General features: G+C 38.2%; 1 protein-coding gene across 1 annotated transcript; it reads left to right on the top strand.

Annotated features, from left to right (window-relative positions):
* Positions 1 to 242: 242 nt before the first annotated feature.
* LOC307061287 (glycerol-3-phosphate dehydrogenase 1-like protein) lies at positions 243 to 1,295 on the top strand (the record flags this gene model as incomplete). The annotated part of the gene is given in 3 exon segments (XM_079716344.1): positions 243 to 480; positions 483 to 561; positions 563 to 1,295. Coding segments are annotated over 3 exon segments (1,050 nt in total).
* Positions 1,296 to 13,865: the final 12,570 nt, after the last annotated feature.

The raw sequence follows: 13,865 nt of genomic DNA, 5'->3' as shown, positions 1-13,865 counted from the left end.
GGTCCTTGTTTTTCATCTATTTTATATATAGTAGTGTGTTTATGTTAATCCCAACCTCCTAATTTATCCCTCCCCACAGAATACTATTAATTTTTATCTGTACCTATTAGTTGATACTCCTTTCAATATTACTATCCTGTTACCTTTTAGGTGAAAGTGAATGGGCCTGGGCCAAGCAGGCGGAGACAGGCAGCCTGCTGGCTGGGGAGGTGCAAGCCAGGCTGCAGCGTTCTTGCCTGGCCATGGCAGCATCACCCCTGAAAGTGTGCATCGTGGGTTCAGGGAACTGGGGTTCAGCTGTTGCAAAAATAATTGGTAATAATGTCAAGAAACTTGAGAAGTTTGCCTCCGTGGTCAAGATGTGGGTCTTTGGAAAAACAGTTAATGGGAGAAAACTGACAGACATCATAAATAATGACCATGAAAATGTAAAATATCTCCCTGGACACAAGCTGCCAGAAAATGTGGTTGCTATCCGGAACCCAGTGAGACTGTGTGGGATGCAGACCTGCTGGTGTTTGTCATCCCCCACCAGTTCATTCACAGGATCTGTGACAAGATGTGGGAAAGTGCCCAAGGGCACACTGGGCATCAGCCTCATCAAGGGCATAGACGAGGGTCCCGAGGGGCTGAAGCTCATTTCCGACATCATCCGAGAGAAGATGGGCATTGACATCAGTGTGCTTATGGGAGCCAACACTGCCAATGAGGTGGCTGCTGGGAAGTTCTGTGAGACCACCATCGGCAGCAAGGTAATGGAGAATGGCCTTCTCTTCAAAGAACTTCTGCAGACTCCAAATTTTCGAATTACAGTGGATGATGATGCAGACACTGTTGAACTTTGTGGTGCCCTAAAGAACATTGTGGCTGTGGGAGCTGGGTTCTGCGACGGCCTCCGCTGTGGCAACAACACCAAAGCTGCCGTCATCCGCCTGGGGCTCATGGAAATGATCGCCTTCACCAGGATCTTCTGCAAGGGCCAGGTGTCCACAGCCACCTTTCTGGAGAGCTGCGACGTAGCCGACCTGATCACCACCTGCTATGGGGTCCGGAACCGCAAGGTAGCAGAGGCCTTTGCCGGGGCCGGAAGGACCACTGAAGAATTGGACAGGGAGATGCTGAATGGGCAGAAGCTGCAAGGTCCTCAGACTTCCGCTGAGGTGTACCACATCCTCAAACAGAAGGGGCTGCTGGACAAGTTTCCACTGTTCACTGCAGTGTACCAGATCTGCTACGAAGGTAGGCCTGTTCAGGAGATGTTGTCTTGTCTCCAGAGCCATCCAGAGCATATATAAAGTGAATTATGCAACATGTCAGGGAAAGGCCTGCCTTTCCGATCATTCATTTGGATTCAGTGGAAACTGGGACTTGCCAACAAGATGTCTGCAGCATCATAGCCCCATCATGGATACTATGAATTTTTACAGGTTCATTTTTGAATTGTGAGATGAAGTTCATTGGCTAAGATGTTACTGGGCAACAACTAGATGCACATATGTGAACGTGTGAGTGTGTGTTCCTTTCTCATTTTGTGGATGTTTCTATCAACCAAAATTAAAGGCCCTTCTTAAAAATTACTTTTGAAATTTTCCCACTGTGGTAGCTTATAAGATTGGAACTATCGCAGCTAAAAGTTTTGGATCTAATTCATATGTATCTCAGTGAAGGTATTTTTGTTCTCATTCTCTTGAGGTTAAAATTTAACCAGCATTAACATGGTAGAGTGGCAGAGTGAGTGGGTTCAAAGATCAACATACTGTAACTTCTAAATACTATCTCAGAGCCAGCATACTTAACTACTTCGATTGTGTGTTGATTTATTATTTTAAACAATTACATATTTTTAATTAGGTAATCCACTTATATATATTCCTCTCACTACAGTTTTCTGCATTTTTAGCCTCTTTTCTCTTCATTAGCTACCAGAATGTGCTTTCATAAAGGCTCAGCAGTAGCAGAAGACAGAAAACTCATCTGGGATTTTCCTGCTGTGACTGACACATTCTTCTGATTAATGACACTTGTATGATGCTTTTTTGTCAGGAAGTACTTTTGTGCAAACATTTCCTTTGAGCCTCACAGATCCCCTGAAAGGGGGCTGCTATTATTCATCATTTAAGATGCAGTCACTGTGCCTGGTTGCCTGGTGAGTACGGGCAGAGCCAGAGTCAAGCCCAGTGGTCCTCCCCCTACCAAGGTGCCAGGACCTGCTCAGACATCCCTGGGCTGGTTTGACCTCCTGCTAATTGGCTGTAGGATACACAGCCTTTACTGAGGCCACAGTCGGGCTTCCTGCAGCTGAGGTTTGTGTGGGTCCTTATCTAGAAGGATACCATTCAAAGTGTGGACCTCTCTCCATCAGCTTCACCTGGAGTCTCTTAGAAATGCAGGTTCCCACGTCCCAATCCAGACCTCTGAAGTGGGATCTTGTATCTATGCTTTGACATGTCTTCTGTGTGTTTCAATGTTCATTACAATTTGAGAACCACTATGTTAGAAAATTTACTTTAGATTGACATTGGCATTTCTCAAACCATGTTCCATAGGAAATGAGTGTCCTGGGACCCAGTGGTGGTTCCGGTGTTCCCTCCGAAGGTCCACTGAGTTTGGGAAAAGCTGCATCTGTACACCCCTCTTGAAGGGGTAGAATGTATGTTAGTTTGTTAGTGGAACCTGTTTATTTAACCCAGCAAGTCCCAGACATATAAGATTATGGAGATTTCTTTTGGCAAGAAAACTTACCAAAGTTTCCAAGGAACACTGTTCCTGGCTGAGGTGACCTTAGGACAGCTCAAGTATACCCTTCACTCTCTGCAAGAAATGAGGATGAATGACTACCTGTGGTATTATTCGTTCTGAACCTTTACAGTTCAGGTCTGCCACGGACCCCTGATGAAGCTTTAAGATGACACTCTCAGGTACGAGTAAGTGGATGTTAACTTCGCCGAAACACATGTTGTGTGGACTAAGTGCTTTTAATTCTAGAATTAAAATGGGAATTACTGTATCTCTTAAATGAGATTGGCTTCAGGATAACATTACAGTTACCTTAAATAGCACTTGATAAATATTAAGGGAACCTATGAATATCACTTATATATTCATGGATTTTCAGTCACTTTGAGATTTTGATCCTTTTTTATTTTCCAGCTTGGGACTTTCTTCTTCTGTACTTGAAATGATTTTTGAATAGATTTTGCAGGAATTGTTTTAAACTCCTATATACAGAAGTATGTGAAAGCACACAAAATCAAACAAGTTTCATTGATTTTACTGCCACTGTTAAGTCAATTTTTGCTTGTCTCATAATTAATCTTTTAAAAAGTTTGTACATAGGTAAAAAGTGTTACTTTTTAAGATACATGACAGGCTGTAAATTAATTGTGGTGTCTATTAAGTAGGATAATCAGATATGAGGAATTAGGATTTTGTCTTTTGTACATTCTCATCTGCATTCAGCTTCCTACTCTGGGTTTTGTACTTGAGCGTTTTTTCTTTATAAATGCCTTATTACCACTCTGAAGTCTCTGGCTGTACCACTTGAACATACTTATAATATTCCGCACATATGGAAAAAGGTAAATTTTATGTTTGTGCTTTGCTAACTGTAGATGTTTATTACTCTACAAGTTATCTATTTTTATAACCACCTGTGGTCCACCATTTATTTTAATTCATCTTTCTCACTAATTATGGTAACAGGGAAGAGAGAGACATCTAGAAAAGAAGCTTAATTTATACTTTTTCAGCCAATCTGTGAATGTAAAAACTACACTGTTGCCCTGCCATAATCCAACCTACTATAATGTGAAACAAATATCTGCCTTGAAATCCATCATAGCAGGTGGAATTGAGCTGAACTCCTTCTGGTTTTTCATTTTACTCTTAGCTAGAACATGGCCCCATGGCATTGGCCCAAGGAGCAGTGAGGTGCCCCTGTACAAAGGAATCTTCAGTTTTTCCACTAGTTCTAATCTAAGAGACTTTTACCTACACATGTAATATATTTGTTTACAGATTATAGGTCGATATGATTTAAAAGTTTCATTTAATAAACATTTAATCCCCCAAACCTATGCTACTGATCCTATTTTTTAATCAGCTTATTTAACAATTTTATTTGTTTAGGTAAGCTTTTTTTTTTTTTCTCCCTGAACTGGGTTGCATTGACAACAATAAAAAGGCAATTTAAAAAAAAGTGAATGGTTCTTTCCCCCGTTTTCTTCATTTTCATGTACCCCTGGACTCTAGTAAATGAATTAGTAAATGGGTATTTTTTTTATTTTTCTAAGAGGAATATATGTGTGCACAGATTAAAATGTGTTCTAACAGAAAATCAATCCCACTAATGACATCTGACTTAGTACTGGAAGAATAAAAGAACTATAAACAAAGAAATCCCCAATGAGGTATTTACATCTTCTAAAAAAAACAAGCAGAAAATACTTTTAAAGTTGCTGAAATTAACTTGTTACCCTCAACCCAAAGAAAATCTGTTTGGTTAGGTCACCAAACCTGAACAGAAAATATATCCACATAACTGCATTACAGCAGCCAATATGGCTGCCAGGGCCAGGCTGAAGTACAAAGTCAACACTGAATAAATAACATCAAAACCATGACAACTACTAAGAATGGTCTATTCCTACCTAACTCTCAAAGCCAAGGTGACTTCACCAAAGGATAATCTTATGACCTGCATTTTTTGTAGTTTCAGAAATAGGTATGTCCTAAAACGCCTAAAAACTCTGACTAGAGAATGGCATCATGGGAATGTGCTATATATATAGACACATATATGCATAAGTACACACACACTAAATACATATATATATTCTATAAATATATTCCACATCTAGAAATATATATATAGTGTGTGTATAATATAATGTATGTATATATACAATGTGTGTATACATATATTTATTTTTTAACATTTTATCTCTCATTTTAAAAGGGTATGTTTCTTTTGATCTAGGACAAAATAAGGTTATAAACCTGATCATGTTTTAGTTTTGGCCTTGCATATCAGATAACTTAGAGAAAAAATTAATTCTTTTTTTTTTTGAAAAAATTAATTCTTAATTACATCTAGTGTTCTTAACCTATGTTTTTAATCAAATTTTCTCTCCCTCAAATTTCCCCACCCTCATTATTTAGATCTTGGTTTATTAACCTAATTCTACTGATTGTTTTGCTAATGTGCCTCCTATTTTTAAAAACTTCGTATCTTTTGTGTAAGTATAGTATATATAAAGAGAGAGATAATATGAGATATATGAGATAATATAAGTATACTTATATGTATATATAATAAAAATAGGATAATAGCTATTATTGACTTACACTTTGTACTGAAAGTACTCTGCTCTTTCTCAAGTGAAATCTGAGAGTGGGCTTTGATATGGAAGAAGGGATTTGAGGTACAGGAAACAAAAGAGCCAGCACCTAGATGGAGGTAGCAGGTGCTGGAAGCACTCTTCTTTGTCATGTTAATCACCAGTCAACTTTGTCCAGGGAAGAACTCTGGTTCTGAGGAGGCTCAGGTGGGTAGAGAAGAAGCTAAAGGAGAGTAGGTCCTTAGTAGTCAGGCGATTGCCAAATGGGAGCTGAAAATTCAATTGCCCCTAATTGTTCTAGAGCAGGTTCTGGAGCAAATTCTAACTCAAGAGCCACTGAAGAAAGAACAGAAGCCCTGCACTGGCTCTAGAACTTCTTTGTCTCTTGGAGCTACAACAGTGGAAAGGATAATGGATCAGTCTCTGTGGCTAAAAGAAAAGCAGTCACACTGAGTTTTACTCCACAGTGGGGTAGAGTTAGATAGAAAATTCCTCACCAAATGGTACTTTCCACTCTTTATTATCTCAAAAGAATTTTCTTGCCAATAGATAAAATATATTTCACATTGTTTAATAGAGGAGAGCAACTCAACTATAACCACTCAACTCAGACCACATCCAAAACACCTTGCTAAGCCACTGCAATTAATGACTGATCTAGACCAATTTCCTGGTTCTAATTATAGTTGGCCAAGCCTTGGTGACACTCAGGATCTTCAAGACCGTGAGCTGAGAAAAATCTAACAGTAAGGCAAGGCCACTCTGGGAAGAGATCAGTAGTCCCATTGGAGCACAGTAAACTTAAAAGTAGTCTAGGCATGTTGCCACATCCCCCAAATCTCATTTCAAGGAGCAAGGGAGGGCACACAGAACAATGTCTAATCAATGAAAGAGTTGTCCAGCCTAGTAGGAGGCAGAGTAAGATTAGGAAGGTCTATTTAAGTCTCTTTAAAGGATGCTGGAAGCAGGATCCAGGCCCAGAGAGAAAAGCCTGGCAGGAGCTTAGAAATAAGGTTCAGTCCCAGCCAATTCCATGATCCAGAATTCAGTCCCAGGAAAAAACTAGAATGAGAACCAAAAGCCAGGAGCCCATCGACAGAAGATCTGTACGACAGACTGGCCATACTTACAGTGGGATGGCAAGGTAAACAGAGGTGAAGATGCTGATCTCTGCTTTGCCAGACACTGAATCACTGTCACATATCAGACAATGAGTGCAAAGTGACAGACTATTTACACATCATTCTCCCTGGTAGGAAGAAGACCCTCAATGTATTGCCAGTCAGGCTTCTTCTGGTTCAGGAACCAAGCAAGGAACAAGCCTGTGGCTGGCAGGTCAGAACATCCAGAGTCGCAGTTCCTGCCAGCATCTGATATTGTGCCTTCCCTGTCCCTGACACGGAGGCATCTGCCCAGGGAGAGTGTGAGCCAGCCCTACAGAGAGACCAGCCAGAGTCACAGGAAGCACCACAGTGGGAAGAAGAACACGTAAAGGAGACTGATCCGTTCAGGAGCTCAGTCTTAAAAAAGGGAATGACCTTCTTCCCAGCATAATCATACTGAATTTCAGGCTATATTGATGCTACAAAGGATAATTTTATCATAATTTTTTATGAATAAATCAGGAACCTTTATTTTCTCTTTAGAAATTTTTCCAGCTAAATATTTTATATAAGCTCTTTTTTCTTAAAAAAATTCAACATTTTTATAATACATCAGCCTGATATATTTTATAATACATGCTGTTCGATTTAATGAAAATCCTGAGATGAAACTTATTACTTAAATTATTTTAAGGTACATTATACAGCTTGTAGGAAACTGCCACTTTCCTCTCAAGATAAACCATCTCCCTCTGGTTTTGCATAATTAAGACTTGCAATTCATGAAGTCTGGCATTATAAATCACTGTATCCCCTTGAAACACAGCCAGTCAATTGTCTTCCTCAACTAAACTGCACTGAGTTGCTATTTTGTAGGCTATTATAATCCAAGATACAAACTAAACCAAAATTAACTGTACATAAAATCTATTTCAAAGTTTATAAATTTATCACCTGAAAGTTTTAAACAATAAAATGAAAATGCAAGAAAAGGGGAGGTTTAACATGAAAACCATTATAGGGAGTACCTTTTTATAATTAACTAGTGACTACAGATTATCCAACATTGTAACTAAAGTATGATATCATAATTAGAATGAGTTTTATTCTTTAAAAAAGATTGCACACTGTGAGCTTTTTCTTTTGGCAAAATAACAGTCTGAGGAAGGACCAGACCCATCTGATCTACCTCATGTATCTACTCTATGGGAAGAAAATATAGTACCCTCCATTTCCCTCATGAAATTATGAGGGAGAAAGTGAAAAGTGAACTGCCCATACTCGCACAGCCAGGGCAGGCTTCACGGATACGCAAGTTGTTCAGTCACCCAGGGTACCAGACTTCAAGGGTTCTGTACTTGATCTAATGCTCTGCTGTCACCATCTTGAAATTCTTAATTTTTGAACAAGGGCTCCTGCAATTTCATTTTGCACTGGGCCCCACAAATATGTAGCCAATTCTGCCTACAAAGAGGCCAACTACAAATCAAGAAACATCATCCCAATTGCCACATGATGTAACATGTACCTAGTGTATAGTATACAAACAGGAAGTGTTCATTGAATGAATTAAATCAAATGTATTCACTAGTTTCCAAGATAGATTTTAATCCAAACAGTTGAGTTTCTTTAAATCGTTTTATAGTGAAAAAAATCAGAGAAAGGAAACTTCCCCACTGATAACCCTGTCCCATGTCAACTTATCCATATTATTATTATTCTCTTCTCTTTTTTAGCAACAGATATGCAAAGCTTATTCATCTGTACCGTGTGTGGCCAGGTGTCCTAATTAGCAAAAGCACAGCAGAACCCTGAGATATTCAGGCAGCCCACCAGGACTTCTTTTACATGAGGATCCATTTCTGTAGACTTCTTTAAGGAAACACAAATGGTAACTCTGTAATTTGGTGGTTAGTTCTCTGAGGCCCTTGAGCTTGCACACCCTTGACTCCAGGAAAGCAGTGAGTCATTCTGTTTCAGCAAGAGCTAGGAAAGTGATTTGATTTTGGCAAGAAGGAGCGCTACGTGGGTAAATGTCATTCATATGCACTTCTGTAGGCAGCTTTGGGACTCCTCCCCAGTCCATGTCATCTTATATGTTAGAGCACAGCATCTACTTTAGGGGCAGGCCTAAGTGCTATATTTTTATCATAACACCCTGCTCCTATGGCCACAGGTGACTGAGCAACACATGGGCACTAGTCTCGAGGGAAACTCCTTCCCTGAGACTTTGATCTAAGACCTATAGAGCCAGAGTCAGATAGTGGGAGCTTACCCTGAAACGTCATGCAGAGGTGGGACCAGAGTGACCATTTCTGACCAAGTGTGCACTAATTTTTAAGTCATAGAAAGCTAAATTGCACAGATAAATAAGAGAATAGAGCAAACACACCGAGAAAGCAAAAGCCAGAAACCCAGATAGAAACAGAGAAAGTAGCTGTCTCCGTTCCTAACAGCTTTCCAGTTTCCAGCTCCATTCTCACAAGCCCCCGCTTGCTTTCATGTTTCTTATATTAAATAAAAATCCTTTCACTAAGCTAGCTTGAGTGGGTTTTGTTCCTTGCAATCAAATGTGTAGTACAGCATCCCTGAAAAATGTATTCTGAGTTATTTGACAGCACTTACTGTGAAATTGAAACACCAAACAGCTGGAGTCACCAAAAAAACACGACCATCTAGGGTTGGCCATAAGAGCTCTCATTAGATTGGAAAATTTTTCTTCTCTCAACCTCAAGAAAAACAGAGTCAATTATACAGTCCTGTACAAGCTGAAAATCTTTACCTCCTTCCTGTGTGCATTTCAACTGTTCTAAATGCACCCACCTCCTGCTTACAGACCGCTCTGTTCCTCTCCTATTACTGAAAAGAGGGTAGGAAGCCCAGCCTTTTCTAGCACTTCCCAGAGTCCCAGGACTTGGGTAGCCAGAGCCTGAGCACCAGCATAAGAGCCATGACAATGATACCAATTCCCCAGAAGTGCCCTGGCACCCAAGAGAAAGAAAAGAATCTCAAGAACAGGAACAAAATCAAGCAGAGGTCTATATTCAAAAGCCAATCCAATGGTCATCCACATCCTTGCTTATTTATCCTCATGATTGGTACAATCTGAGAAAGCAAGGAATCAATGCTCTTGATGGCTTTTTGTTCAGTTCATTTAAGATATTTGCTGTAAGCCTTCTCATTATCTTTTCATACTGCTTCACTGTCATCTCCCACAATATACTTTCAAAGGCAAGATAATGCCAAGAATAATCTTTTATCTTGCAAAACATTTGGCACAATGCTGAACACGTAGAAGGTATTTAAAAATACCCATTCGACTTAATTAATTGAATGATTAGTTCCTCAAATGGAGTTAACTAATTTTTATTCATCATGTGGTAGAATCTAGCCCAGTATCTTGAAAGATAAAAGAGAAAAGTGTAAAGCACAAGGGGAAAATGCTTCACCTACCCTAACCTCTAAAGCTTAATTGATCTTCAAGTGTTTGCTGAATTTTCCCCCAATATTATTTGACTTTTTCACAACATGAATTCCTGCCAGGCCAAGCTTGAAACAGATTACTTCAGCCCAGATGAAGTCTCACACACACACACACACACACACACACACACACACACACACACACACATGCATGAGTCATATTGTTTTTGCCTAAAACAGATTCTTTGTTGAATTTCCCTTAGCACAGCATATAGCATATCACATAGCTGTCTGCATACACTAAGCACTTAATAATGCTCTGCAGTTTTAAGTAGCTGTGTGTCCCTATAGAGTCTTCAAAATATAGCCCAAGACTAAGAGTAAAAATGAAATCTCAATGATAGTTTTTTTTTTTAAATGCCAGAAAAGGGATGCCAATAGCTATTTCTCCTTGCTACTGGCCAATGTTTTTATACATTGTTTCTAGGTAATATGAAGAAGAAGATATATAAATTTAGATTTATATTCTCTAAATTTCACTCAGGTAGATGTGGGTGACCTGGGAGGTAACTGTAGAAAAATATACCTGTGTAAATTTTAGAAGATTTTACTTATATTTAAGCCTTTATTATTCACAGTTCATTATATTTACCATTTTCCTTTCATTTAGTAAAAGTATTTAATGATATCTTAAAGGTCACAATGAAAGTAATAACAAAAAATAATCCTGGCTGTTCCTGAGAGATTTTTCTATTTTTTATTGCTGCATACAAAAATTAGAGTAAAATGTCTAAACTATTACTAAAAAATACATTTATTTTTATTGCTAATAAGATTTTTTTAATTACCACACAGGTCTTTCTTATAAAATAAATAATAAAATTATACATATAAGTAATTAAGCATGATTACTCTCATATTTAGGTAAAATTTTTCCTGCTGATTTGAGAATTCCTGTTTCTCTTCCTTATAAAAGTATCTCTATAAGAAACTGATATCAAAGCTTAAAATTCTACTATTAGAGATGAGACTTTGGATTTAACATAAAGTCTCCTTCCAAAAAGACACTTATAAGGGGGTTGTGGAATAATGACTGGAGAGATAACCTTTACCAGACAATAGCACCTTAAAGAGAATTAGTTTATCAAGTGTGTTTCACCTGATAACTAAGTTCAAGTAAGTTACTGAGAAAATAGTATTCTTAACATGGTTGGTAAAACACTAAGAAAGAAATGAGAACTGGCCTGGATAAGGTTTTAAATAGCAGGCACCAGAAAGCCAGGAGTAAACATGAGAGTATTTTGTGTCTTAGGAAAGAAGGCCCATGGGGTTTCCCTGGTGGCGCGGTGGTTGAGAGTCCGCCTGCCGATGCAGGGGACGCAACCACCGCGCCACCAGGGAAGCCCCCAGATGTTTCCCTTTTTATCCTCACAGACTTGCCCCCAAGGGGGAGGCCCAGTCATAGAGTCACTTACCAGTGGCAGCAGCCACAAAACTTTCAGGAGAGAACTCCCTTTTTTCTGGTCAGAGAAATAGGGAAGAGCAGATTCTACAGGCTGGAGGGTATAAGGAAATTTCAGCGCACTGACGGCTAGACAGGGGGATTCCCTCAATCTATGACCTTACACAAGTCTCAGGCTTATCTATCATCTATGCAAGTGTGGGACAGACCAGACCAACATAATAAAGGCATAGAGAGGTAAAGGGAGATTTGAACCACTGCCCATGTCTCATACTAACTTCTGAGATACTTGTGTGTGTAACAGACTCAAACTAGCTTATAATGTGCTTTGAAAACTGAATTGAGATATAAACCAGAGGCAAAGAAGACAAAACAGAACACATAGTCTTAATCTACTCAAGTTCTCCAACATTTCCCAGAGGATTATAACCAGACCCAGTGTCTACAAAACATAACAATGCCCTTGTCCAGGATGAAAATCCAAAATTACACAACTTGCTGAGAACCAGGAAAATTTCACCGATTCTCAAGTGAAGACACAATGCGCAGATGCCATTCTCAAGACGATCCAAGTCTTGGAATTACAAGGCAAAGACTTTAAAGCAGCTATTTAAGCTATGCTCTGTGAATTAAAGAATAACACAGCTGAAATGACTAAAGGATAAGGGTTCTTAGAGGGATACATACTATCAATATAAAAAAATAAGGTCAACATGTGAAACAAAAAATTCACTAGATGGGTCCAGATAGAAGATTGGAGATGACACAGGAAAAATAACAGTGAATTTAAAGATAATCAACAGAAATTATCCAACCTGAAGAAAAGAGAAAAGAGTATTTTTAAAAATTAACAGATCTGCAAAAGAGTCAAAAAACAATTTTTTAAATGGGAATGGTAAGTTCTTTCCTATCAATAATTTAAAGTAAATGTAAATGGGCTAAGTTCTCCAGTCAGAACACATACTGTAAAATGGCTTGATAGAAAATAAAATAAAAACAAGATCCAATCATATGCTGCCAATAAGAGATTCACTTTAGCTTTAAGGACATATATAGGCTGGGAGTAAAGGGATAGAAAAAGTATTTTAAGCAAATGATAATCAAAAGAAAGCAAGCATAGTTGCACTTATACCAGCGTGAATAGACTTTAAGTTCCAAATGGTCACATGAGAAGGTCATCATATAATGATAAAAAGTCAATTCATCAAGATATAACAATTGTAAATAAATACGTACTCAACATCAGAGCACCTAAAAACATAAAGCAAATACTAACATAACTAAAAGGAGAAATAAGCTGCAATACAATAACAGTTGGAGACTTTAACACCCCACCCTCAACAACGGATAGATCATCTAGACAGAGCATCAATAAGGAAACAGCAGATTTGAACACTATAGTTGAAACAGACCCAACATATGTATACAAAACATTCCATCCAACACCATCAGAATACATGTTCTTCTCAATAGGACTCAGAACATTTTCTAGGATAGATCCCATGTTAGGTCACAAAACAAGTCTCAACAAATTCAAGAAGATAGAAATTATATCAAGTATCTTTCCCAACGATAGTATGAAATTAGAAACCAATAACAAGAGGAAAATTGGAAAATTCACAATTACATGGAAATCAAACAACATACTCCTGAACAACAAATGGATCAAAGAAGAAATCAAAAGGGAAAACAACTGAAACTAAAACAAGAAAACTAGGGAGAAAAGCAACCTGATATTGGTCTTAACAATGATTTTTTGGAAATGATACCAAATGACATAAGCAACAAAAGCAAAAATAAATGAGTGGGACAACAACAAACTAAAAATCTTCTGCATAGCAGAAGAAATTATCAACAAAATAAAAATGAATTTATGGAATAGGAGAAAATATTTTCAAACCATGTATCTGATAATAGGTTAATATGCAAAAGATATAAGGAACTGATATAACTCACTAGCAAAAAAAAAAAAAGTCCAATTTAAAAATGGGTAAAGGACCTGAGTGGATATTTTTCCAAAGAAGATATACAAATGGCCAACAAGTATATGAAAAGGTGCTCAACATCAATAATCATTCAGGGAAATGCAAATTAAAACCATAAGGACAGATGGACAACAGGAGCATGCTAAGATGTTCAACATCGCTAATCATCAGGGAAATGCAAATCAAAACCAATGAGCTATCACCTTACACCTGTCATCAAAAGAATACAAATAACAAGTGTCGGCAAGGATGTGGAGAAAAGGGAACTCTCCTACACTGTTGGTGGAAATGTAAATTGGTACAGACACTGTGGAAAACAGTATGGAAGTTTCTCAAAAAGCTAAAAATAGAAATACCATATGACCCAGCAATTCCACTCCTGGGTATACATCCAAAAAAAAACAAAAACACTGATTGGAAAAGGTACATGCACCCCAGTGTTCATAGCAGCACTATTTACAATCACCAAGATTAGGAAGCAACCTAAATGTCCATCAACAGGTGAATGGATAAAGAAAAAGTGGTATATATACAATGGAATACTACTTAGCTA

This window comes from Hyperoodon ampullatus (genome assembly GCF_949752795.1).
Source record: "Hyperoodon ampullatus genome assembly, chromosome: 12".
Taxonomy (NCBI): Eukaryota; Metazoa; Chordata; class Mammalia; order Artiodactyla; family Ziphiidae; genus Hyperoodon; species Hyperoodon ampullatus.
This window is presented reverse-complemented; position numbering and strand designations above follow the sequence as displayed.